Source organism: Eucyclogobius newberryi, unplaced genomic scaffold (genome assembly GCF_026437365.1).
Source record: "Eucyclogobius newberryi isolate DKJ021-1_F unplaced genomic scaffold, fEucNew1.0.hap1 SCAF_3, whole genome shotgun sequence".
NCBI lineage: Eukaryota > Metazoa > Chordata > Actinopteri > Gobiiformes > Gobiidae > Eucyclogobius > Eucyclogobius newberryi.
The window spans coordinates 27,199,515-27,225,708 of record NW_027315945.1 but is presented as its reverse complement, the minus strand read 5'-3'; the positions used below and the strand labels follow the sequence as shown (position 1 = coordinate 27,225,708).

At 37.2% G+C, this 26,194-nt stretch overlaps 1 protein-coding gene across 1 annotated transcript in view; it reads right to left on the bottom strand.

Annotated features, from left to right (window-relative positions):
- colq (collagen-like tail subunit (single strand of homotrimer) of asymmetric acetylcholinesterase) overlaps positions 1-26,194 on the bottom strand; it is a 29,828-nt gene that overhangs the window by 1,323 nt on the left and 2,311 nt on the right. The window contains exons 3-16 of the mRNA XM_072460003.1: positions 4,349-4,459; positions 3,612-3,656; positions 3,413-3,439; positions 2,660-2,731; positions 2,508-2,570; positions 2,400-2,426; positions 2,279-2,323; positions 2,164-2,199; positions 2,010-2,090; positions 1,504-1,600; positions 1,054-1,184; positions 443-562; positions 222-360; positions 26-128 (exon numbers count right to left, since the gene is read on the bottom strand). Coding sequence (XP_072316104.1) covers positions 26-128; positions 222-360; positions 443-562; positions 1,054-1,184; positions 1,504-1,600; positions 2,010-2,090; positions 2,164-2,199; positions 2,279-2,323; positions 2,400-2,426; positions 2,508-2,570; positions 2,660-2,731; positions 3,413-3,439; positions 3,612-3,656; positions 4,349-4,459 — 1,097 coding nt within the window. The remainder of the gene's footprint in view (positions 1-25; positions 129-221; positions 361-442; positions 563-1,053; positions 1,185-1,503; positions 1,601-2,009; positions 2,091-2,163; positions 2,200-2,278; positions 2,324-2,399; positions 2,427-2,507; positions 2,571-2,659; positions 2,732-3,412; positions 3,440-3,611; positions 3,657-4,348; positions 4,460-26,194) is intronic.

The window sequence follows — 26,194 nt, the reverse complement described above, 5'->3', positions numbered from 1 at the left end:
GCATGTAGATGTAAATGGATCTTACCCAGGAAGATATGAATTGCATGTTTGGTATCCAAAGTCCTTCCCATCGCACTCCTCAGCGCCCTCATATCGGTATCCATCTCCACAGTAAGCATGTTTACACTCTGGGGAAACAGGAGATCGCACAGTTGAACATATTATGTTCTATGTGCACAGCAAAATACAACTCAGGGGGAATTACAGTGAGGCTGACTTACTGACACAGCCATCAGTGACAACCCTGTTTCTGTCGTCACACTCTTCTCCACTGGAAATCTGCACAATACCATCACCACAATAGCCCTCGTCTGGAGCAATCTCCATGGACTGGAATGGAGTCAACTGGAATGGAAAAGTCTTGGAGAACATAGAGAAAACATTAAATAGTTATTTAAAATATTTCAAATTACCAGGGAAAAACAATTCAAATAGTCACTACCTGGATTGGTAACCAGCCATCAATATCTTTAAAGTACAGGGATCTTTGATCTTTACGAAATGCAAGAGCATTGTCCATGTGAAGATTCTCCAGCTCTTCTTCATTGCTTACAATAAAGATCTACATCAGCGGGAAAAAAGTGAAATAGTTTTGATGGATACGTTATTTAGCATGCTTGTCCATTTTATTATTGTGTATTGTTCTGCTCTTCCATAGTTCTGTACATGTTTTCACCCAGTAATATGTTTTTACATGAACTCTTAATCTTTTATATTTTTCTACTAATCCTGTTTGTATTGTATATAATGTAAATGTATGGTTTGTATATTGCTGGCATTCTACACCTTGCCTGGGACTACAGTTGGAAACTAGCTAAACTACAGCTAATACTGGCACATTTACAGAAATGTCGATTAATGTGCACTGTCCCAGTTCAAATAATCTACTACTACTACTACTAATAATAATAATACAGTTTTTAAATATGTACAAATGCAGAATCTCAACAATGTACAATGAACAATGTAATTATGTAATAATAATTAAAAAAATAAATAATAATAATTTGTTAAATCAGCATTTTAGTTAATGAGTAGCATGTAGTTCCTCACCGCTGGGACTTTAGCAATGTTTCCTCTGGAGGGATAGTTGTCAAATGGAGAATGAGAGAGAGAATTGCAGCCACACTTCCCGGGAGGCCCTGGTGGGCCACGGGCCCCCTTTGTACCAACCATGTAAAGACCTAAAATATAAAAACAATATAAGAGCTAAATAAGATCACAGAGCATGTTTTCCATGAATATAAAATGAAAACATAAAACACAACAGTATTTGTACTGACAAGTGTCTGCCATCTGTCCTTCTGTTTTAGCTACATGATGTCATGAGCAGAGCCACTTGAGGAGATGGCATTTCCCGGGTGCTAAATAAGACCCTGGTGCTACCTTGTTTCCTCGTTTACAACATGACTCTCTGCTCCCCATCATGCCAGACTCTCTACATGTCTGTGTTCTAAATAAGCACAAAGAATAGCTTATGTGTTGGTGTTGTTCTTGTGTTACCTGTCGCAGGTGACCCAGGTGGGCCTGGGTGACCTGGAACTCCTTGTGGACCAGCTGGCCCCATTGGACCTACAGTTCCTGGGTCTCCTTTTATTCCCTAAAACACACAATATTTCCTGTTCAAACTTAAAGAAGACATGTTATGCAAAATAGACTTGTATGTGCTTCTGACCATGTTATAATGGTTTTCCTCATCATTCACTGACTCATAGTTGTATTTTGATGAATGAATGCTTGAATCCTGTATTTTCCTGCATTTGAGGCTTGACTGCTCAGAGATCCCTTTACAGTACTTAAACCTGCTGCTTGCTTAGGTGAAATTTCCCTCTCAAGACTGGGGCCTATCAGCTCTGTAATTCTGAATAGGAAGTATATTAAGGCATTTTAGATCAATATTGCCAGTAATAATATTAAGAATATGTAAAATGATGATCTGCTTATACTAAGTAACAAAAAAAACTGCTTCTTTCACCTTCTCCTGATCTGGAGAATTTACATGACCTTACCTGTTTCCCCCTTTTCCCGGGTCTCCCAGTGGGACCTCTATTTCCTGAGAGTCCAGGTTCTCCCTTTGGACCCATTTCCCCCTACAAAAAACATTATTAATACATCAGTTCATTAATCCCAAACCCACGTCCAACAGAATTAGACAACACTCACTTTCTGTCCAAGCATTCCGGGAAAACCCATGGCTCCCTGTGATGACAAGATATTAAGCTTTTTTATTATCCCACTGATAGCACAAATATATTGTTCTCATCAAATATTTAATTACTTTGTCTCCTTTGGCTCCACTTTCCCCACGATCCCCCCGAGAGCCCTGCAGAGCACATGGCACTGTTACTATGTTACTGGACTGTAGCACTACAGCATCTTCAAAGTCATTACTTACATACCTTTTCTCCTTTATATCCAGGTAAACCCTGCATAAAACATGATTCTAAGTTATTATGAAATAATATCACAGCATCAATGACAACCACAGTTAAGTAAAAGGAACATACCCTTGGACCAATTGGCCCTCTGGATCCAGGTAATCCCATTAGACCTGGGTCACCTTTCTCCCCCTAAATAAATAAATAAACACATATTTAGAAAGTAGTTTGTATAGTCCAAGCATACAGCACTATGTCATTTTTTCCTGTTACTTCCTTACTTTAGGCCCACTTGGTCCTGGCCATCCAGGAAGTCCTTGCTTTCCCGGAAGTCCAGGATGCCCGGTCCGACCCTATAAGATAAAGTGAGTAAAATCTTTACCTTTAAGTTAAATGGCAAAGTAAGTATTCCAGGTAAAGTAAAAGTAAGACATATTTGTGTTTAAACTATAATAACGCCTTCAAATGAAAATACAAATGTCCCCAGGAAGCTCTTGTCCTTATCAAACACCAGCACCGCAGAACATGGTGGGGGCGAATGACTTTAACAAGCCTTGTTGTTCTTCTTAATTAAATGATGGGCTGTATATAGAACAGGAGACTGTGCTGTGGGAAATGAAATGATTTATGGCCTGGCTGAGGCACTAAGCTAAATTACAGTGCAGTGCTGCAAAGCTGCTCAGTCAGGCTCCTGCCACAGAAAAAGCTCCCACTGGACTGTTTGGACTGTTCCATAACGGCAGCACTGAGCACGTAATTTAGGAGCAATTTGTCCAAACGTTATGCCCTGACTTTGTAACCAGGCTCAACGTGGTTGTGAGGAGAGAAAGAGGAGCTACATCTCAGAGGTCACTTCAGATAATATGCGCCGTTTGGGAACGTCCCAAAGCCATCAACAAATTGATTCAACACACTAATTTCTCACAGTTTGGACAAATATGCAACGCATAGACAATGCTTATAGAAGCAAACACAAGACAGAACACTTTATACATTTTTCATTAAATACTGAATTGATTGATAGAGAGACTCACCTTCTGCCCGGGTCTTCCGATTTCTCCCTGACGACAGGATGTGGAGAAGAGCACACAGTGGCCACTTAATACATTTCCAGTAAGCATTTTTCAACCGCTCAATTAAAATGTCGAGCTTGTGACAAAGGGCCACAATGATTAAATAAACCGTGATATTATCAGAATGATGTAACCATAAGAAGAACGATCTCCTGCTAACCTTTTCTCCCTCGGACCCTTCTATTCCAGGTAAGCCAGGTGGACCCTGTGAAACACAAGCAAGAGTCGAATAAGTGAAATGCAAATTAATAGAGATATCAATCAAAGTCATTTAGCTCCAGGACATTTGTGCATATTACAGTATTTCATGGTAGCAGTTCAATTAGCTAAAGGCTGACTCACTTCTATTGATTGAGAGGTGCCGTGTGTAAATGTTCAATATACTGCAAAAAGCTGCTGAAGCCTGAGCTGTTGCTGCTCACCCTGACCACAACACACTTCAGTGGACGGACAACTGGTCTGCTCCACTTGAGACACTGGACCAGACCAAGCCTCTCCCTTTCTCACACTACACTTCAGTCAGGGTTTGTGGCGGTAATTTGGTGAGTTTTAGCCTGACCACTCTTTGCATGGTTTCTCAGAAAGTGTGGAGCACTGGCAGGCAGTGGAAAAAGGCTATTTGTGTCTCAGCTAAATGTGGAGTATTAATGGGCCGCTGTGTCGCAAGGGCCAAAGAAATCCTTACGTCTTTGCTCTGTTGGGGCACTTGAGCTGACAGAAGGTAACTTACACTTACACTATCCCCACTTATCCCTGTAGGGACATCTGAGCACATTATGAATGCATCACATGGCCTTACAGATAATATGGAAACCTTTTCCTTAAACTGTTGAATAGACTTTAAAAGAGCACATAACCTGAATAAATTAGGGGTTTAGAGCAGTATTTGGGTCTTACCATAGGTCCAGGGGGGCCGATCGGTGCAGGATGGTTATTTGGACAAGAAGACCCTTTGTCTCCAATCTCTGTTCCTGTTTCTCGCTCTTTATCAGGAGAAACACCGTCAGCCTGTAGAGTTATTGACTAAAGTTATCTTCTGAACACCTTCAGCCTGTAGAGTTATTGACTAAAGTTATCTTCTGAACACCTTCAGCCTGTAGTTATTGACTAAAGTCATCTTCTGAACACCTTCAGCCTGTAGTTATTGACTAAAGTCATCTTCTGAACACCTTCAGTCTGTAGTTATTGACTAAAGTCATCTTCTGAACACCTTCAGTCTGTAGTTATTGACTAAAGTCATCTTCTGAACACCTTCAGCCTGTAGTTATTGACTAAAGTCATCTTCTGAACACCATCAGCCTGTAGTTATTGACTAAAGTCATCTTCTGAACACCTTCAGCCTGTAGTTATTGACTAAAGTTATCTTCTGAACACCTTCAGCCTGTAGTTATTGACTAAAGTCATCTTCTGAACACCTTCAGCCTGTAGTTATTGACTAAAGTTATCTTCTGAACACCTTCAGCCTGTAGTTATTGACTAAAGTCATCTTCTGAACACCTTCAGTCTGTAGTTATTGACTAAAGTCATCTTCTGAACACCTTCAGTCTGTAGTTATTGACTAAAGTCATCTTCTGAACACCTTCAGCCTGTAGTTATTGACTAAAGTCATCTTCTGAACACCTTCAGTCTGTAGTTATTGACTAAAGTCATCTTCTGAACACCTTCAGCCTGTAGTTATTGACTAAAGTTATCTTCTGAACACCTTCAGCCTGTAGTTATTGACTAAAGTTATCTTCTGAACACCTTCAGTCCATAGTTATTGACTAAAGTCATCTTCTGAACACCTTCAGCCTGTAGTTATTGACTAAAGTCATCTTCTGAACACCTTCAGCCTGTAGTTATTGACTAAAGTTATCTTCTGAACACTTTCAGCCTGTAGTTATTGACTAAAGTCATCTTCTGAACACCTTCAGCCTGTAGTTATTGACTAAAGTTATCTTCTGAACACCTTCAGTCCATAGTTATTGACTAAAGTCATCTTCTGAACACCTTCAGTCTGTAGTTATTGACTAAAGTCATCTTCTGAACACCTTCAGCCTGTAGTTATTGACTAAAGTTATCTTCTGAACACTTTCAGCCTGTAGTTATTGACTAAAGTCATCTTCTGAACACCTTCAGCCTGTAGTTATTGACTAAAGTTATCTTCTGAACACCTTCAGCCTGTAGTTATTGACTAAAGTTATCTTCTGAACACCTTCAGCCTGTAGTTATTGACTAAAGTTATCTTCTGAACACCTTCAGCCTGTAGTTATTGACTAAAGTTATCTTCTGAACACCTTCAGTCCATAGTTATTGACTAAAGTCATCTTCTGAACACCTTCAGCCTGTAGTTATTGACTAAAGTTATCTTCTGAACACCTTCAGCCTGTAGTTATTGACTAAAGTTATCTTCTGAACACCTTCAGTCCATAGTTATTGACTAAAGTCATCTTCTGAACACCTTCAGTCTGTAGTTATTGACTAAAGTTATCTTCTGAACACCTTCAGCCTGTAGTTATTGACTAAAGTTATCTTCTGAACACCTTCAGTCCATAGTTATTGACTAAAGTCATCTTCTGAACACCTTCAGCCTGTAGTTATTGACTAAAGTTATCTTCTGAACACCTTCAGTCTGTAGTTATTGACTAAAGTCATCTTCTGAACACCTTCAGTCTGTAGTTATTGACTAAAGTCATTTTCTGAACACCTTCAGTCTGTAGTTATTGACTAAAGTCATCTTCTGAACACCTTCAGTCTGTAGTTATTGACTAAAGTCATCTTCTGAACACCTTCAGTCTGTAGTTATTGACTAAAGTTATCTTCTGAACACCTTCAGCCTGTAGTTATTGACTAAAGTCATCTTCTGAACACCATCAGCCTGTAGTTATTGACTAAAGTCATCTTCTGAACACCTTCAGCCTGTAGTTATTGACTAAAGTTATCTTCTGAACACCTTCAGCCTGTAGTTATTGACTAAAGTCATCTTCTGAACACCTTCAGCCTGTAGTTATTGACTAAAGTTATCTTCTGAACACCTTCAGCCTGTAGTTATTGACTAAAGTCATCTTCTGAACACCTTCAGTCTGTAGTTATTGACTAAAGTCATCTTCTGAACACCTTCAGTCTGTAGTTATTGACTAAAGTCATCTTCTGAACACCTTCAGCCTGTAGTTATTGACTAAAGTCATCTTCTGAACACCTTCAGTCTGTAGTTATTGACTAAAGTTATCTTCTGAACACCTTCAGTCCATAGTTATTGACTAAAGTCATCTTCTGAACACCTTCAGCCTGTAGTTATTGACTAAAGTCATCTTCTGAACACCTTCAGCCTGTAGTTATTGACTAAAGTTATCTTCTGAACACCTTCAGCCTGTAGTTATTGACTAAAGTTATCTTCTGAACACCTTCAGCCTGTAGTTATTGACTAAAGTTATCTTCTGAACACCTTCAGTCCATAGTTATTGACTAAAGTCATCTTCTGAACACCTTCAGCCTGTAGTTATTGACTAAAGTTATCTTCTGAACACCTTCAGCCTGTAGTTATTGACTAAAGTCATCTTCTGAACACCTTCAGTCTGTAGTTATTGACTAAAGTCATCTTCTGAACACCTTCAGCCTGTAGTTATTGACTAAAGTTATCTTCTGAACACCTTCAGCCTGTAGTTATTGACTAAAGTCATTTTCTGAACACCTTCAGTCTGTAGTTATTGACTAAAGTCATCTTCTGAACACCTTCAGCATTTAGTTATTGACTAAAGTCATCTTCTGAACACCTTCAGTCTGTAGTTATTGACTAAAGTCATCTTCTGAACACCTTCAGCCTGTAGTTATTGACTAAAGTTATCTTCTGAACACCTTCAGTCCATAGTTATTGACTAAAGTCATCTTCTGAACACCTTCAGCCTGTAGTTATTGACTAAAGTCATCTTCTGAACACCTTCAGCCTGTAGTTATTGACTAAAGTCATCTTCTGAACACCTTCAGCCTGTAGTTATTGACTAAAGTTATCTTCTGAACACTTTCAGCCTGTAGTTATTGACTAAAGTCATCTTCTGAACACCTTCAGCCTGTAGTTATTGACTAAAGTTATCTTCTGAACACCTTCAGTCTGTAGTTATTGACTAAAGTTATCTTCTGAACACCTTCAGCCTATAGTTATTGACTAAAGTTATCTTCTGAACACCTTCAGTCCATAGTTATTGACTAAAGTCATCTTCTGAACACCTTCAGCCTGTAGTTATTGACTAAAGTTATCTTCTGAACACCTTCAGCCTGTAGTTATTGACTAAAGTTATCTTCTGAACACCTTCAGCCTGTAGTTATTGACTAAAGTTATCTTCTGAACACCTTCAGTCTGTAGTTATTGACTAAAGTTATCTTCTGAACACCTTCAGTCCATAGTTATTGACTAAAGTCATCTTCTGAACACCTTCAGCCTGTAGTTATTGACTAAAGTTATCTTCTGAACACCTTCAGCCTGTAGTTATTGACTAAAGTTATCTTCTGAACACCTTCAGTCCATAGTTATTGACTAAAGTCATCTTCTGAACACCTTCAGCCTGTAGTTATTGACTAAAGTTATCTTCTGAACACCTTCAGTCTGTAGTTATTGACTAAAGTCATCTTCTGAACACCTTCAGTCTGTAGTTATTGACTAAAGTCATTTTCTGAACACCTTCAGTCTGTAGTTATTGACTAAAGTCATCTTCTGAACACCTTCAGTCTGTAGTTATTGACTAAAGTCATCTTCTGAACACCTTCAGTCTGTAGTTATTGACTAAAGTTATCTTCTGAACACCTTCAGCCTGTAGTTATTGACTAAAGTCATCTTCTGAACACCTTCAGTCTGTAGTTATTGACTAAAGTCATCTTCTGAACACCTTCAGCCTGTAGTTATTGACTAAAGTCATCTTCTGAACACCTTCAGCCTGTAGTTATTGACTAAAGTTATCTTCTGAACACCTTCAGTCCATAGTTATTGACTAAAGTCATCTTCTGAACACCTTCAGTCTGTAGTTATTGACTAAAGTTATCTTCTGAACACCTTCAGCCTGTAGTTATTGACTAAAGTCATCTTCTGAACACCTTCAGCCTGTAGTTATTGACTAAAGTTATCTTCTGAACACTTTCAGCCTGTAGTTATTGACTAAAGTTATCTTCTGAACACCTTCAGCCTGTAGTTATTGACTAAAGTTATCTTCTGAACACCTTCAGCCTGTAGTTATTGACTAAAGTCATCTTCTGAACACCTTCAGCCTGTAGTTATTGACTAAAGTTATCTTCTGAACACCTTCAGTCTGTAGTTATTGACTAAAGTTATCTTCTGAACACCTTCAGCCTATAGTTATTGACTAAAGTTATCTTCTGAACACCTTCAGTCCATAGTTATTGACTAAAGTCATCTTCTAAACACCTTCAGCCTGTAGTTATTGACTAAAGTTATCTTCTGAACACCTTCAGCCTGTAGTTATTGACTAAAGTTATCTTCTGAACACCTTCAGCCTGTAGTTATTGACTAAAGTTATCTTCTGAACACCTTCAGTCTGTAGTTATTGACTAAAGTTATCTTCTGAACACCTTCAGTCCATAGTTATTGACTAAAGTCATCTTCTGAACACCTTCAGCCTGTAGTTATTGACTAAAGTTATCTTCTGAACACCTTCAGCCTGTAGTTATTGACTAAAGTCATCTTCTGAACACCTTCAGTCTGTAGTTATTGACTAAAGTCATTTTCTGAACACCTTCAGTCTGTAGTTATTGACTAAAGTCATCTTCTGAACACCTTCAGTCTGTAGTTATTGACTAAAGTCATCTTCTGAACACCTTCAGTCTGTAGTTATTGACTAAAGTTATCTTCTGAACACCTTCAGCCTGTAGTTATTGACTAAAGTCATCTTCTGAACACCTTCAGTCTGTAGTTATTGACTAAAGTCATCTTCTGAACACCTTCAGCCTGTAGTTATTGACTAAAGTCATCTTCTGAACACCTTCAGCCTGTAGTTATTGACTAAAGTTATCTTCTGAACACCTTCAGTCTGTAGTTATTGACTAAAGTCATCTTCTGAACACCTTCAGTCTGTAGTTATTGACTAAAGTCATTTTCTGAACACCTTCAGTCTGTAGTTATTGACTAAAGTCATTTTCTGAACACCTTCAGTCTGTAGTTATTGACTAAAGTCATCTTCTGAACACCTTCAGTCCATAGTTATTGACTAAAGTCATCTTCTGAACACCTTCAGCATTTAGTTATTGACTAACGTTATCTTCTGAACACCTTCAGTCTGTAGTTATTGACTAAAGTCATCTTCTGAACACCTTCAGTCTGTAGTTATTGACTAAAGTCATTTTCTGAACACCTTCAGTCTGTAGTTATTGACTAAAGTCATCTTCTGAACACCTTCAGTCTGTAGTTATTGACTAAAGTCATCTTCTGAACACCTTCAGTCTGTAGTTATTGACTAAAGTTATCTTCTGAACACCTTCAGCCTGTAGTTATTGACTAAAGTCATCTTCTGAACACCTTCAGTCTGTAGTTATTGACTAAAGTCATCTTCTGAACACCTTCAGTCTGTAGTTATTGACGAAAGTTATCTTCTGAACACCTTCAGTCTGTAGTTATTGACTAAAGTCATCTTCTGAACACCTTCAGTCTGTAGTTATTGACTAATGTCACCTGTAGTTATTGACTAAAGTTATCTTCTGAACACCTTCAGTCCGTAGTTATTGACGAAAGTTATCTTCTGAACACCTTCAGTCTGTAGTTATTGACTAAAGTCATCTTCTGAACACCTTCAGTCTGTAGTTATTGACTAAAGTCACCTGTAGTTATTGACTAAAGTTATCTTCTGAACACCTTCAGTCTGTAGTTATTGACTAAAGTCATCTTCTGAACACCTTCAGCCTGTAGTTATTGACTAAAGTTATCTTCTGAACACCTTCAGTCTGTAGTTATTGACGAAAGTCATCTTCTGAACACCTTCAGTCTGTAGTTATTGACTAAAGTCACCTGTAGTTATTGACTAAAGTTATCTTCTGAACACCTTCAGTCTGTATTTATTGACGAAAGTTATCTTCTGAACACCTTCAGTCTGTAGTTATTGACGAAAGTTATCTTCTGAACACCTTCAGTCTGTAGTTATTGACTAAAGTCACCTGTAGTTATTGACTAAAGTTATCTTCTGAACACCTTCAGTCTGTAGTTATTGACGAAAGTCATCTTCTGAACACCTTCAGCCTGTAGTTATTGACTAAAGTTATCTTCTGAACACCTTCAGCCTGTAGTTATTGACTAAAGTTATCTTCTGAACACCTTCAGTCCATAGTTATTGACTAAAGTCATCTTCTGAACACCTTCAGCCTGTAGTTATTGACTAAAGTTATCTTCTGAACACCTTCAGTCTGTAGTTATTGACTAAAGTCATCTTCTGAACACCTTCAGTCTGTAGTTATTGACTAAAGTTATCTTCTGAACACCTTCAGTCCATAGTTATTGACTAAAGTCATCTTCTGAACACCTTCAGCCTGTAGTTATTGACTAAAGTTATCTTCTGAACACCTTCAGCCTGTAGTTATTGACTAAAGTTATCTTCTGAACACCTTCAGTCTGTAGTTATTGACTAAAGTCATCTTCTGAACACCTTCAGTCTGTAGTTATTGACTAAAGTCATTTTCTGAACACCTTCAGTCTGTAGTTATTGACTAAAGTCATCTTCTGAACACCTTCAGTCTGTAGTTATTGACTAAAGTCATCTTCTGAACACCTTCAGTCTGTAGTTATTGACTAAAGTTATCTTCTGAACACCTTCAGCCTGTAGTTATTGACTAAAGTTATCTTCTGAACACCTTCAGTCTGTAGTTATTGACTAAAGTCATCTTCTGAACACCTTCAGCCTGTAGTTATTGACTAAAGTTATCTTCTGAACACCTTCAGCCTGTAGTTATTGACTAAAGTTATCTTCTGAACACCTTCAGTCTGTAGTTATTGACTAAAGTCATCTTCTGAACACCTTCAGCATGTAGTTATTGACTAAAGTCATCTTCTGAACACCTTCAGTCTGTAGTTATTGACTAAAGTCATCTTCTGAACACCTTCAGTCTGTAGTTATTGACTAAAGTTATCTTCTGAACACCTTCAGCCTGTAGTTATTGACTAAAGTTATCTTCTGAACACCTTCAGCCTGTAGTTATTGACTAAAGTTATCTTCTGAACACCTTCAGTCTGTAGTTATTGACTAAAGTTATCTTCTGAACACCTTCAGTCCATAGTTATTGACTAAAGTCATCTTCTGAACACCTTCAGCCTGTAGTTATTGACTAAAGTTATCTTCTGAACACCTTCAGCCTGTAGTTATTGACTAAAGTCATCTTCTGAACACCTTCAGTCTGTAGTTATTGACTAAAGTCATTTTCTGAACACCTTCAGTCTGTAGTTATTGACTAAAGTCATCTTCTGAACACCTTCAGTCTGTAGTTTTTGACTAAAGTCATCTTCTGAAAGCCTTCAGTCTGTAGTTATTGACTAAAGTTATCTTCTGAACACCTTCAGCCTGTAGTTATTGACTAAAGTCATCTTCTGAACACCTTCAGTCTGTAGTTATTGACTAAAGTCATCTTCTGAACACCTTCAGCCTGTAGTTATTGACTAAAGTTATCTTCTGAACACCTTCAGTCTGTAGTTATTGACTAAAGTCATCTTCTGAACACCTTCAGTCTGTAGTTATTGACTAAAGTCATTTTCTGAACACCTTCAGTCTGTAGTTATTGACTAAAGTCATTTTCTGAACACCTTCAGTCTGTAGTTATTGACTAAAGTCATCTTCTGAACACCTTCAGTCCATAGTTATTGACTAAAGTCATCTTCTGAACACCTTCAGCATTTAGTTATTGACTAAAGTTATCTTCTGAACACCTTCAGTCTGTAGTTATTGACTAAAGTCATCTTCTGAACACCTTCAGTCTGTAGTTATTGACTAAAGTCATTTTCTGAACACCTTCAGTCTGTAGTTATTGACTAAAGTCATCTTCTGAACACCTTCAGTCTGTAGTTATTGACTAAAGTCATCTTCTGAACACCTTCAGTCTGTAGTTATTGACTAAAGTTATCTTCTGAACACCTTCAGCCTGTAGTTATTGACTAAAGTCATCTTCTGAACACCTTCAGTCTGTAGTTATTGACTAAAGTCATCTTCTGAACACCTTCAGTCTGTAGTTATTGACTAAAGTTATCTTCTGAACACCTTCAGTCTGTAGTTATTGACTAAAGTCATCTTCTGAACACCTTCAGTCTGTAGTTATTGACTAAAGTCACCTGTAGTTATTGACTAAAGTTATCTTCTGAACACCTTCAGTCCGTAGTTATTGACGAAAGTTATCTTCTGAACACCTTCAGTCTGTAGTTATTGACTAAAGTCATCTTCTGAACACCTTCAGTCTGTAGTTATTGACTAAAGTCACCTGTAGTTATTGACTAAAGTTATCTTCTGAACACCTTCAGTCTGTAGTTATTGACTAAAGTCATCTTCTGAACACCTTCAGCCTGTAGTTATTGACTAAAGTTATCTTCTGAACACCTTCAGTCTGTAGTTATTGACGAAAGTCATCTTCTGAACACCTTCAGTCTGTAGTTATTGACTAAAGTCACCTGTAGTTATTGACTAAAGTTATCTTCTGAACACCTTCAGTCTGTATTTATTGACGAAAGTTATCTTCTGAACACCTTCAGTCTGTAGTTATTGACGAAAGTTATCTTCTGAACACCTTCAGTCTGTAGTTATTGACTAAAGTCACCTGTAGTTATTGACTAAAGTTATCTTCTGAACACCTTCAGTCTGTAGTTATTGACGAAAGTCATCTTCTGAACACCTTCAGCCTGTAGTTATTGACTAAAGTTATCTTCTGAACACCTTCAGCCTGTAGTTATTGACTAAAGTCATCTTCTGAACACCTTCAGCCTGTAGTTATTGACTAAAGTTATCTTCTGAACACCTTCAGTCTGTAGTTATTGACTAAAGTCATCTTCTGAACACCTTCAGTCTGTAGTTATTGACTAAAGTCATTTTCTGAACACCTTCAGTCTGTAGTTATTGACTAAAGTCATCTTCTGAACACCTTCAGTCTGTAGTTATTGACTAAAGTCATCTTCTGAACACCTTCAGTCTGTAGTTATTGACTAAAGTTATCTTCTGAACACCTTCAGCCTGTAGTTATTGACTAAAGTCATCTTCTGAACACCATCAGCCTGTAGTTATTGACTAAAGTCATCTTCTGAACACCTTCAGCCTGTAGTTATTGACTAAAGTTATCTTCTGAACACCTTCAGCCTGTAGTTATTGACTAAAGTCATCTTCTGAACACCTTCAGCCTGTAGTTATTGACTAAAGTTATCTTCTGAACACCTTCAGCCTGTAGTTATTGACTAAAGTCATCTTCTGAACACCTTCAGTCTGTAGTTATTGACTAAAGTCATCTTCTGAACACCTTCAGTCTGTAGTTATTGACTAAAGTCATCTTCTGAACACCTTCAGTCTGTAGTTATTGACTAAAGTCATCTTCTGAACACCTTCAGCCTGTAGTTATTGACTAAAGTCATCTTCTGAACACCTTCAGTCTGTAGTTATTGACTAAAGTCATCTTCTGAACACCTTCAGCCTGTAGTTATTGACTAAAGTTATCTTCTGAACACCTTCAGCCTGTAGTTATTGACTAAAGTTATCTTCTGAACACCTTCAGTCCATAGTTATTGACTAAAGTCATCTTCTGAACACCTTCAGCCTGTAGTTATTGACTAAAGTCATCTTCTGAACACCTTCAGCCTGTAGTTATTGACTAAAGTTATCTTCTGAACACCTTCAGCCTGTAGTTATTGACTAAAGTTATCTTCTGAACACCTTCAGCCTGTAGTTATTGATTAAAGTCATCTTCTGAACACCTTCAGCCTGTAGTTATTGACTAAAGTTATCTTCTGAACACCTTCAGCCTGTAGTTATTGACTAAAGTTATCTTCTGAACACCTTCAGCCTGTAGTTATTGACTAAAGTTATCTTCTGAACACCTTCAGTCCATAGTTATTGACTAAAGTCATCTTCTGAACACCTTCAGCCTGTAGTTATTGACTAAAGTTATCTTCTGAACACCTTCAGCCTGTAGTTATTGACTAAAGTCATCTTCTGAACACCTTCAGTCTGTAGTTATTGACTAAAGTCATTTTCTGAACACCTTCAGTCTGTAGTTATTGACTAAAGTTATCTTCTGAACACCTTCAGTCTGTAGTTATTGACTAAAGTTATCTTCTGAACACCTTCAGCATTTAGTTATTGACTAAAGTCATCTTCTGAACACCTTCAGTCTGTAGTTATTGACTAAAGTCATCTTCTGAACACCTTCAGCCTGTAGTTATTGACTAAAGTTATCTTCTGAACACCTTCAGTCCATAGTTATTGACTAAAGTCATCTTCTGAACACCTTCAGCCTGTAGTTATTGCCTAAAGTCATCTTCTGAACACCTTCAGCCTGTAGTTATTGACTAAAGTCATCTTCTGAACACCTTCAGCCTGTAGTTATTGACTAAAGTTATCTTCTGAACACTTTCAGCCTGTAGTTATTGACTAAAGTCATCTTCTGAACACCTTCAGCCTGTAGTTATTGACTAAAGTTATCTTCTGAACACCTTCAGTCTGTAGTTATTGACTAAAGTTATCTTCTGAACACCTTCAGTCTGTAGTTATTGACTAAAGTTATCTTCTGAACACCTTCAGCCTATAGTTATTGACTAAAGTTATCTTCTGAACACCTTCAGTCCATAGTTATTGACTAAAGTCATCTTCTGAACACCTTCAGCCTGTAGTTATTGACTAAAGTTATCTTCTGAACACCTTCAGCCTGTAGTTATTGACTAAAGTTATCTTCTGAACACCTTCAGTCTGTAGTTATTGACTAAAGTTATCTTCTGAACACCTTCAGTCCATAGTTATTGACTAAAGTCATCTTCTGAACACCTTCAGCCTGTAGTTATTGACTAAAGTTATCTTCTGAACACCTTCAGCCTGTAGTTATTGACTAAAGTTATCTTCTGAACACCTTCAGTCCATAGTTATTGACTAAAGTCATCTTCTGAACACCTTCAGCCTGTAGTTATTGACTAAAGTTATCTTCTGAACACCTTCAGTCTGTAGTTATTGACTAAAGTCATCTTCTGAACACCTTCAGTCTGTAGTTATTGACTAAAGTCATCTTCTGAACACCTTCAGTCTGTAGTTATTGACTAAAGTCATCTTCTGAACACCTTCAGTCTGTAGTTATTGACTAAAGTTATCTTCTGAACACCTTCAGCCTGTAGTTATTGACTAAAGTCATCTTCTGAACACCTTCAGTCTGTAGTTATTGACTAAAGTCATCTTCTGAACACCTTCAGCCTGTAGTTATTGACTAAAGTCATCTTCTGAACACCTTCAGCCTGTAGTTATTGACTAAAGTCATCTTCTGAACACCTTCAGCCTGTAGTTATTGACTAAAGTTATCTTCTGAACACCTTCAGTCCATAGTTATTGACTAAAGTCATCTTCTGAACACCTTCAGTCTGTAGTTATTGACTAAAGTTATCTTCTGAACACCTTCAGCCTGTAGTTATTGACTAAAGTCATCTTCTGAACACCTTCAGCCTGTAGTTATTGACTAAAGTTATCTTCTGAACACTTTCAGCCTGTAGTTATTGACTAAAGTCATCTTCTGAACACCTTCAGCCTGTAGTTATTGATTAAAGTTATCTTCTGAACACCTTCAGTCTGTAGTTATTGACTAAAGTTATCTTCTGAACACCTTCAGCCTATAGTTATTGACTAAAGTTATCTTCTGAACACCTTCAGTCCATAGTTATTGACTAAAGTCATCTTCTAAACACCTTCAGCCTGTAGTTATTGACTAAAGTTATCTTCTGAACACCTTCAGCCTGTAGTTATTGACTAAAGTTATCTTCTGAACACCTTCAGCCTGTAGTTATTGACTAAAGTTATCTTCTGAACACCTTCAGTCTGTAGTTATTGACTAAAGTTATCTTCTGAACACCTTCAGTCCATAGTTATTGACTAAAGTCATCTTCTGAACACCTTCAGCCTGTAGTTATTGACTAAAGTTATCTTCTGAACACCTTCAGCCTGTAGTTATTGACTAAAGTCATCTTCTGAACACCTTCAGTCTGTAGTTATTGACTAAAGTCATTTTCTGAACACCTTCAGTCTGTAGTTATTGACTAAAGTCATCTTCTGAACACCTTCAGTCTGTAGTTATTGACTAAAGTTATCTTCTGAACACCTTCAGCATGTAGTTATTGACTAAAGTCATCTTCTGAACACCTTCAGTCTGTAGTTATTGACTAAAGTCATCTTCTGAACACATTCAGCCTGTAGTTATTGACTAAAGTTATCTTCTGAACACCTTCAGCCTGTAGTTATTGACTAAAGTCATCTTCTGAACACCTTCAGTCTGTAGTTATTGACTAAAGTTATCTTCTGAACACCTTCAGCCTGTAGTTATTGACTAAAGTCATCTTCTGAACACCTTCAGTCTGTAGTTATTGACTAAAGTCATCTTCTGAACACCTTCAGCCTGTAGTTATTGACTAAAGTCATCTTCTGAACACCTTCAGTCTGTAGTTATTGACTAAAGTTATCTTCTGAACACCTTCAGCCTGTAGTTATTGACTAAAGTCATCTTCTGAACACATTCAGTCTGTAGTTATTGACTAAAGTCATCTTCTGAACACCTTCAGTCTGTAGTTATTGACTAAAGTTATCTTCTGAACACCTTCAGTCTGTAGTTATTGACTAAAGTTATCTTCTGAACACCTTCAGTCCATAGTTATTGACTAAAGTCATCTTCTGAACACCTTCAGTCTGTAGTTATTGACTAAAGTTATCTTCTGAACACCTTCAGCCTGTAGTTATTGACTAAAGTCATCTTCTGAACACATTCAGTCTGTAGTTATTGACTAAAGTCATCTTCTGAACACCTTCAGTCTGTAGTTATTGACTAAAGTTATCTTCTGAACACCTTCAGCCTGTAGTTATTGACTAAAGTCATCTTCTGAACACCTTCAGTCTGTAGTTATTGACTAAAGTCATCTTCTGAACACCTTCAGTCTGTAGTTATTGACGAAAGTTATCTTCTGAACACCTTCAGTCTGTAGTTATTGACTAAAGTCATCTTCTGAACACCTTCAGTCTGTAGTTATTGACTAAAGTCACCTGTAGTTATTGACTAAAGTTATCTTCTGAACACCTTCAGTCTGTAGTTATTGACGAAAGTTATCTTCTGAACACCTTCAGTCTGTAGTTATTGACTAAAGTCATCTTCTGAACACCTTCAGTCTGTAGTTATTGACTAAAGTCACCTGTAGTTATTGACTAAAGTTATCTTCTGAACACCTTCAGTCTGTAGTTATTGACTAAAGTCATCTTCTGAACACCTTCAGCCTGTAGTTATTGACTAAAGTTATCTTCTGAACACCTTCAGTCTGTAGTTATTGACGAAAGTCATCTTCTGAACACCTTCAGTCTGTAGTTATTGACTAAAGTCACCTGTAGTTATTGACTAAAGTTATCTTCTGAACACCTTCAGTCTGTATTTATTGACGAAAGTTATCTTCTGAACACCTTCAGTCTGTAGTTATTGACGAAAGTTATCTTCTGAACACCTTCAGTCTGTAGTTATTGACTAAAGTCACCTGTAGTTATTGACTAAAGTTATCTTCTGAACACCTTCAGTCTGTAGTTATTGACTAAAGTCATCTTCTGAACACCTTCAGTCTGTAGTTATTGACTAAAGTCATCTTCTGAACACCTTCAGCCTGTAGTTATTGACTAAAGTCATCTTCTGAACACCTTCAGTCTGTAGTTATTGACTAAAGTCATCTTCTGAACACCTTCAGCCTGTAGTTATTGACTAAAGTTATCTTCTGAACACCTTCAGTCTGTAGTTATTGACTAAAGTTATCTTCTGAACACCTTCAGTCTGTAGTTATTGACTAAAGTCATCTTCTGAACACCTTCAGCCTGTAGTTATTGACTAAAGTTATCTTCTGAACACCTTCAGTCTGTAGTTATTGACTAAAGTTATCTTCTGAACACCTTCAGTCTGTAGTTATTGACTAAAGTCATCTTCTGAACACCTTCAGTCTGTAGTTATTGACTAAAGTTATCTTCTGAACACCTTCAGTCCGTAGTTATTGACTAAAGTTATCTTCTGAACACCTTCAGCCTGTAGTTATTGACTAAAGTCATCTTCTGAACACCTTCAGTCTGTAGTTATTGACTAAAGTCATCTTCTGAACACCTTCAGCCTGTAGTTATTGACTAAAGTTATCTTCTGAACACCTTCAGCCTGTAGTTATTGACTAAAGTTATCTTCTGAACACCTTCAGCCTGAAGTTATTGACTAAAGTTATCTTATGAACACCTTCAGTCTGTAGTTATTGACTAAAGTCATCTTCTGAACACCTTCAGCCTGTAGTTATTGACTAAAGTCATCTTCTGAACACCTTCAGCCTGAAGTTATTGACTAAAGTCATCTTCTGAACACCTTCAGTCTGTAGTTATTGACTAAAGTCATCTTCTGAACACCTTCAGCCTGTAGTTATTGACTAAAGTTATCTTCTGAACACCTTCAGCCTGTAGTTATTGACTAAAGTCATCTTCTGAACACCTTCAGTCTGTAGTTATTGACTAAAGTTATCTTCTGAACACCTTCAGCCTGTAGTTATTGACTAAAGTTATCTTCTGAACACCTTCAGCCTGTAGTTATTGACTAAAGTCACCTGTAGTTATTGACTAAAGTCATCTTCTGAACACCTTCAGCCTGTAGTTATTGACTAAAGTTATCTTCTGAACACCTTCAGTCTGTAGTTATTGACTAAAGTTATCTTCTGAACACCTTCAGTCTGTAGTTATTGACTAAAGTTATCTTCTGAACACCTTCAGCCTGTAGTTATTGACTAAAGTCATCTTCTGAACACCTTCAGCCTGTAGTTATTGACTAAAGTCATCTTCTGAACACCTTCAGCCTGTAGTTATTGACTAAAGTCATCTTCTGAACACCTTCAGTCTGTAGTTATTGACTAAAGTTATCTTCTGAACACCTTCAGTCTGTAGTTATTGACTAAAGTTATCTTCTGAACACCTTCAGCCTGTAGTTATTGACTAAAGTTATCTTCTGAACACCTTCAGTCTGTAGTTATTGACTAAAGTCACCTGTAGTTATTGACTAAAGTCATCTTCTGAACACCTTCAGTCTGTAGTTATTGACTAAAGTCATCTTCTGAACACCTTCAGTCTGTAGTTATTGACTAAAGTTATCTTCTGAACACCTTCAGCCTGTAGTTATTGACTAAAGTCATCTTCTGAACACCTTCAGTCTGTAGTTATTGACTAAAGTCATCTTCTGAACACCTTCAGTCTGTAGTTATTGACTAAAGTTATCTTCTGAACACCTTCAGCCTGTAGTTATTGACTAAAGTTATCTTCTGAACACCTTCAGTCCATAGTTATTGACTAAAGTCATCTTCTGAACACCTTCAGCCTGTAGTTATTGACTAAAGTCATCTTCTGAACACCTTCAGCCTGTAGTTATTGACTAAAGTCATCTTCTGAACACCTTCAGCCTGTAGTTATTGACTAAAGTCATCTTCTGAACACCTTCAGCCTGTAGTTATTGACTAAAGTCATCTTCTTAACACCTTCAGCATGTAGTTATTGACTAAAGTCATCTTCTGAACACCTTCAGTCTGTAGTTATTGACTAAAGTCATCTTCTGAACACCTTCAGCCTGTAGTTATTGACTAAAGTCATCTTCTGAACACCTTCAGCCTGTAGTTATTGACTAAAGTTATCTTCTGAACACCTTCAGTCTGTAGTTATTGACTAAAGTCATCTTCTGAACACCTTCAGTCTGTAGTTATTGACTAAAGTCATCTTCTGAACACCTTCAGTCTGTAGTTATTGACTAAAGTCATCTTCTGAACACCTTCAGTCTGTAGTTATTGACTAAAGTTATCTTCTGAACACCTTCAGCCTGTAGTTATTGACTAAAGTCATCTTCTGAACACCTTCAGCCTGTAGTTATTGACTAAAGTCATCTTCTGAACACCTTCAGTCTGTAGTTATTGACTAAAGTCATCTTCTGAACACCTTCAGCCTGTAGTTATTGAATAAAGTCATCTTCTGAACACCTTTAGTCTGTAGTTATTGACTAAAGTTATGTTCTGAACACCTTCAGCCTGTAGTTATTGACTAAAGTCATCTTCTGAACACCTTCAGCCTGTAGTTATTGACTAAAGTTATCTTCTGAACACCTTCAGCCTGTAGTTATTGACTAAAGTCATCTTCTGAACACCTTCAGTCTGTAGTTATTGACTAAAGTCATCTTCTGAACACCTTCAGTCTGTAGTTATTGACTAAAGTCATCTTCTTAACACCTTCAGCATGTAGTTATTGACTAAAGTCATCTTCTGAACACCTTCAGTCTGTAGTTATTGACTAAAGTCATCTTCTTAACACCTTCAGCATGTAGTTATTGACTAAAGTCATCTTCTTAACACCTTCAGCATGTAGTTATTGACTAAAGTCATCTTCTGAACACCTTCAGTCTGTAGTTATTGACTAAAGTCATCTTCTGAACACCTTCAGTCTGTAGTTATTGACTAAAGTCATCTTCTGAACACCTTCAGTCTGTAGTTATTGACTAAAGTTATCTTCTGAACACCTTCAGCCTGTAGTTATTGACTAAAGTCATCTTCTGAACACCTTCAGTCTGTAGTTATTGACTAAAGTCATCTTCTGAACACCTTCAGTCTGTAGTTATTGACTAAAGTCATCTTCTTAACACCTTCAGCATGTAGTTATTGACTAAAGTCATCTTCTTAACACCTTCAGCATGTAGTTATTGACTAAAGTCATCTTCTGAACACCTTCAGTCTGTAGTTATTGACTAAAGTCATCTTCTTAACACCTTCAGCATGTAGTTATTGACTAAAGTCATCTTCTTAACACCTTCAGCATGTAGTTATTGACTAAAGTCATCTTCTGAACACCTTCAGTCTGTAGTTATTGACTAAAGTCATCTTCTTAACACCTTCAGCATGTAGTTATTGACTAAAGTCATCTTCTTAACACCTTCAGCATGTAGTTATTGACTAAAGTCATCTTCTGAACACCTTCAGTCTGTAGTTATTGACTAAAGTCATCTTCTGAACACCTTCAGCCTGTAGTTATTGACTAAAGTTATCTTCTGAACACCTTCAGCCTGTAGTTATTGACTAAAGTCATCTTCTGAACACCTTCAGCCTGTAGTTATTGACTAAAGTCATCTTCTGAACACCTTCAGCCTGTAGTTATTGACTAAAGTTATCTTCTGAACACCTTCAGCCTGTAGTTATTGACTAAAGTTATCTTCTGAACACCTTCAGTCTGTAGTTATTGACTAAAGTCATCTTCTGAACACCTTCAGCCTGTAGTTATTGACTAAAGTCATCTTCTGAACACCTTCAGCCTGTAGTTATTGACTAAAGTCATCTTCTGAACACCTTCAGTCTGTAGTTATTGACTAAAGTCATCTTCTGAACACCTTCAGCCTGTAGTTATTGACTAAAGTTATCTTCTGAACACCTTCAGCCTGTAGTTATTGACTAAAGTCATCTTCTGAACACCTTCAGCCTGTAGTTATTGACTAAAGTCATCTTCTGAACACCTTCAGTCCATAGTTATTGACTAAAGTCATCTTCTGAACACCTTCAGTCTGTAGTTATTGACTAAAGTTATCTTCTGAACACCTTCAGCCTGTAGTTATTGACTAAAGTCATCTTCTGAACACCTTCAGTCTGTAGTTATTGACTAAAGTTATCTTCTGAACACCTTTAGTATGTAGTTATTGACTAAAGTCATCTTCTGAACACCTTCAGTCTGTAGTTATTGACTAAAGTTATCTTCTGAACACCTTCAGCCTGTAGTTATTGACTAAAGTTATCTTCTGAACACCTTCAGTCCATAGTTATTGACTAAAGTCATCTTCTGAACACCTTCAGTCTGTAGTTATTGACTAAAGTTATCTTCTGAACACCTTCAGCCTGTAGTTATTGACTAAAGTCATCTTCTGAACACCTTCAGTCTGTAGTTATTGACTAAAGTTATCTTCTGAACACCTTCAGTCTGTAGTTATTGACTAAAGTCATCTTCTGAACACCTTCAGCCTGTAGTTATTGACTAAAGTCATCTTCTGAACACCTTCAGCCTGTAGCTATTGACTAAAGTTATCTTCTGAACACCTTCAGCCTGTAGTTATTGACTAAAGTCATCTTCTGAACACCTTCAGTCCGTAGTTATTGACTAAAGTTATCTTCTGAACACCTTCAGTCTGTAGTTATTGACTAAAGTCATCTTCTGAACACCTTCAGTCTGTAGTTATTGACTAAAGTCATCTTCTGAACACCTTCAGCCTGAAGTTATTGACTAAAGTTATCTTCTGAACACCTTCAGCCTGTAGTTATTGACTAAAGTCACCTGTAGTTATTGACTAAAGTCATCTTCTGAACACCTTCAGTCTGTAGTTATTGACTAAAGTCATCTTCTGAACACCTTCAGCCTGTAGTTATTGACTAAAGTCATCTTCTGAACACCTTCAGCCTGTAGTTATTGACTAAAGTCATCTTCTGAACACCTTCAGTCTGTAGTTATTGACTAAAGTCATCTTCTGAACACCTTCAGTCTGTAGTTATTGACTAAAGTTATCTTCTGAACACCTTCAGCCTGTAGTTATTGACTAAAGTTATCTTCTGAACACCTTCAGTCTGTAGTTATTGACTAAAGTTATCTTCTGAACACCTTCAGCCTGTAGTTATTGACTAAAGTCATCTTCTGAACACCTTCAGCCTGTAGTTATTGACTAAAGTCATCTTCTGAACACCTTCAGTCTGTAGTTATTGACTAAAGTTATCTTCTGAACACCTTCAGCCTGTAGTTATTGACTAAAGTCATCTTCTGAACACCTTCAGTCTGTAGTAATTGATTAAAGTCATCTTCTGAACACCTTCAGCCTGTAGTTATTGACTAAAGTTATCTTCTGAACACATTCAGCCTGTAGTTATTGACGAAAGTCATCTTCTGAACACCTTCAGTCTGTAGTTATTGACTAAAGTCATCTTCTGAACACCTTCAGTCTGTAGTTATTGACTAAAGTTATCTTCTGAACACATTCAGCCTGTAGTTATTGACGAAAGTCATCTTCTGAACACCTTCAGTCTGTAGTTATTGACTAAAGTCATCTTCTGAACACATTCAGCCTGTAGTTATTGACGAAAGTCATCTTCTGAACACCTTCAGTCTGTAGTTATTGACTAAAGTCATCTTCTGAACACCTTCAGTCTGTAGTTATTGACTAAAGTCATCTTCTGAACACCTTCAGTCTGTAGTTATTGACTAAAGTAATCTTCTGAACACCTTCAGCCTGTAGTTATTGACTAAAGTCATCTTCTGAACACCTTCAGTCTGTAGTTATTGATTAAAGTCATCTTCTGAACACCTTCAGTCTGTAGTTATTGACTAAAGTCATCTTCTGAACACCTTCAGTCTGTAGTTATTGACTAAAGTTATCTTCTGAACACCTTCAGCCTGTAGTTATTGACTAAAGTCATCTTCTGAACACCTTCAGCCTGTAGTTATTGACTAAAGTTATCTTCTGAACACCTTCAGTCTGTAGTTATTGACTAAAGTCATCTTCTGAACACCTTCAGCCTGTAGTTATTGACTAAAGTTATCTTCTGAACACCTTCAGTCTGTAGTTATTGACTAAAGTTATCTTCTGAACACCTTCAGCCTGTAGTTATTGACTAAAGTTATCTTCTGAACACCTTCAGCCTGTAGTTATTGACTAAAGTTATCTTCTGAACACCTTCAGTCTGTAGTTATTGACTAAAGTCATCTTCTGAACACCTTCAGCCTGTAGTTATTGACTAAAGTCATCTTCTGAACACCTTCAGTCTGTAGTTGTTGATTAAAGTCATCTTCTGAACACCTTCAGTCTGTAGTTATTGACTAAAGTCATCTTCTGAACACCTTCAGTCTGTAGTTATTGACTAAAGTCATCTTCTGAACACCTTCAGCCTGTAGTTATTGACTAAAGTCATCTTCTGAACACCTTCAGTCTGTAGTTGTTGATTAAAGTCATCTTCTGAACACCTTCAGCCTGTAGTTATTGACTAAAGTCATCTTCTGAACACCTTCAGCCTGTAGTTATTGACTAAAGTCATCTTCTGAACACCTTCAGTCTGTAGTTATTGACTAAAGTCATCTTCTGAACACCTTCAGCCTGTAGTTATTGACTAAAGTTATCTTCTGAACACCTTCAGTCTGTAGTTATTGACTAAAGTTATCTTCTGAACACCTTCAGCCTGAAGTTATTGACTAAAGTCATCTTCTGAACACCTTCAGTCTGTAGTTATTGACTAAAGTCATCTTCTGAACACCTTCAGCCTGTAGTTATTGACTAAAGTCATCTTCTGAACACCTTCAGCCTGTAGTTATTGACTAAAGTTATCTTCTGAACACCTTCAGCCTGTAGTTATTGACTAAAGTCACCTGTAGTTATTGACTAAAGTCATCTTCTGAACACCTTCAGCCTGTAGTTATTGACTAAAGTCATCTTCTGAACACCTTCAGTCTGTAGTTATTGACTAAAGTCATCTTCTGAACACCTTCAGCCTGTAGTTATTGACTAAAGTCACCTGTAGTTATTGACTAAAGTCATCTTCTGAACACCTTCAGCCTGTAGTTATTGACTAAAGTCATCTTCTGAACACCTTCAGTCTGTAGTTATTGACTAAAGTTATCTTCTGAACACCTTCAGTCTGTAGTTATTGACTAAAGTCATCTTCTGAACACCTTCAGTCTGTAGTTATTGACTAAAGTCATCTTCTGAACACCTTCAGCCTGTAGTTATTGACTAAAGTTATCTTCTGAACACCTTCAGCCTGTAGTTATTGACTAAAGTTATCTTCTGAACACCTTCAGCCTGTAGTTATTGACTAAAGTCATCTTCTGAACACCTTCAGTCTGTAGTTATTGACTAAAGTTATCTTCTGAACACCTTCAGCCTGTAGTTATTGACTAAAGTCATCTTCTGAACACCTTCAGTCTGTAGTTATTGACTAAAGTCATCTTCTGAACACCTTCAGTCTGTAGTTATTGACTAAAGTTATCTTCTGAACACCTTCAGCCTGTAGTTATTGACTAAAGTCACCTGTAGTTATTGACTAAAGTCATCTTCTGAACACCTTCAGCCTGTAGTTATTGACTAAAGTCATCTTCTGAACACCTTCAGTCTGTAGTTATTGACTAAAGTCATCTTCTGAACACCTTCAGCCTGTAGTTATTGACTAAAGTCACCTGTAGTTATTGACTAAAGTCATCTTCTGAACACCTTCAGCCTGTAGTTATTGACTAAAGTCATCTTCTGAACACCTTCAGTCTGTAGTTATTGACTAAAGTCATCTTCTGAACACCTTCAGTCTGTAGTTATTGACTAAAGTTATCTTCTGATCACCTTCAGCCTGTAGTTATTGACTAAAGTCATCTTCTGAACACCTTCAGTCTGTAGTTATTGACTAAAGTCATCTTCTGAACACCTTCAGTCTGTAGTTATTGACTAAAGTCATCTTCTGAACACCTTCAGCCTGTAGTTATTGACTAAAGTTATCTTCTGAACACCTTCAGTCCATAGTTATTGACT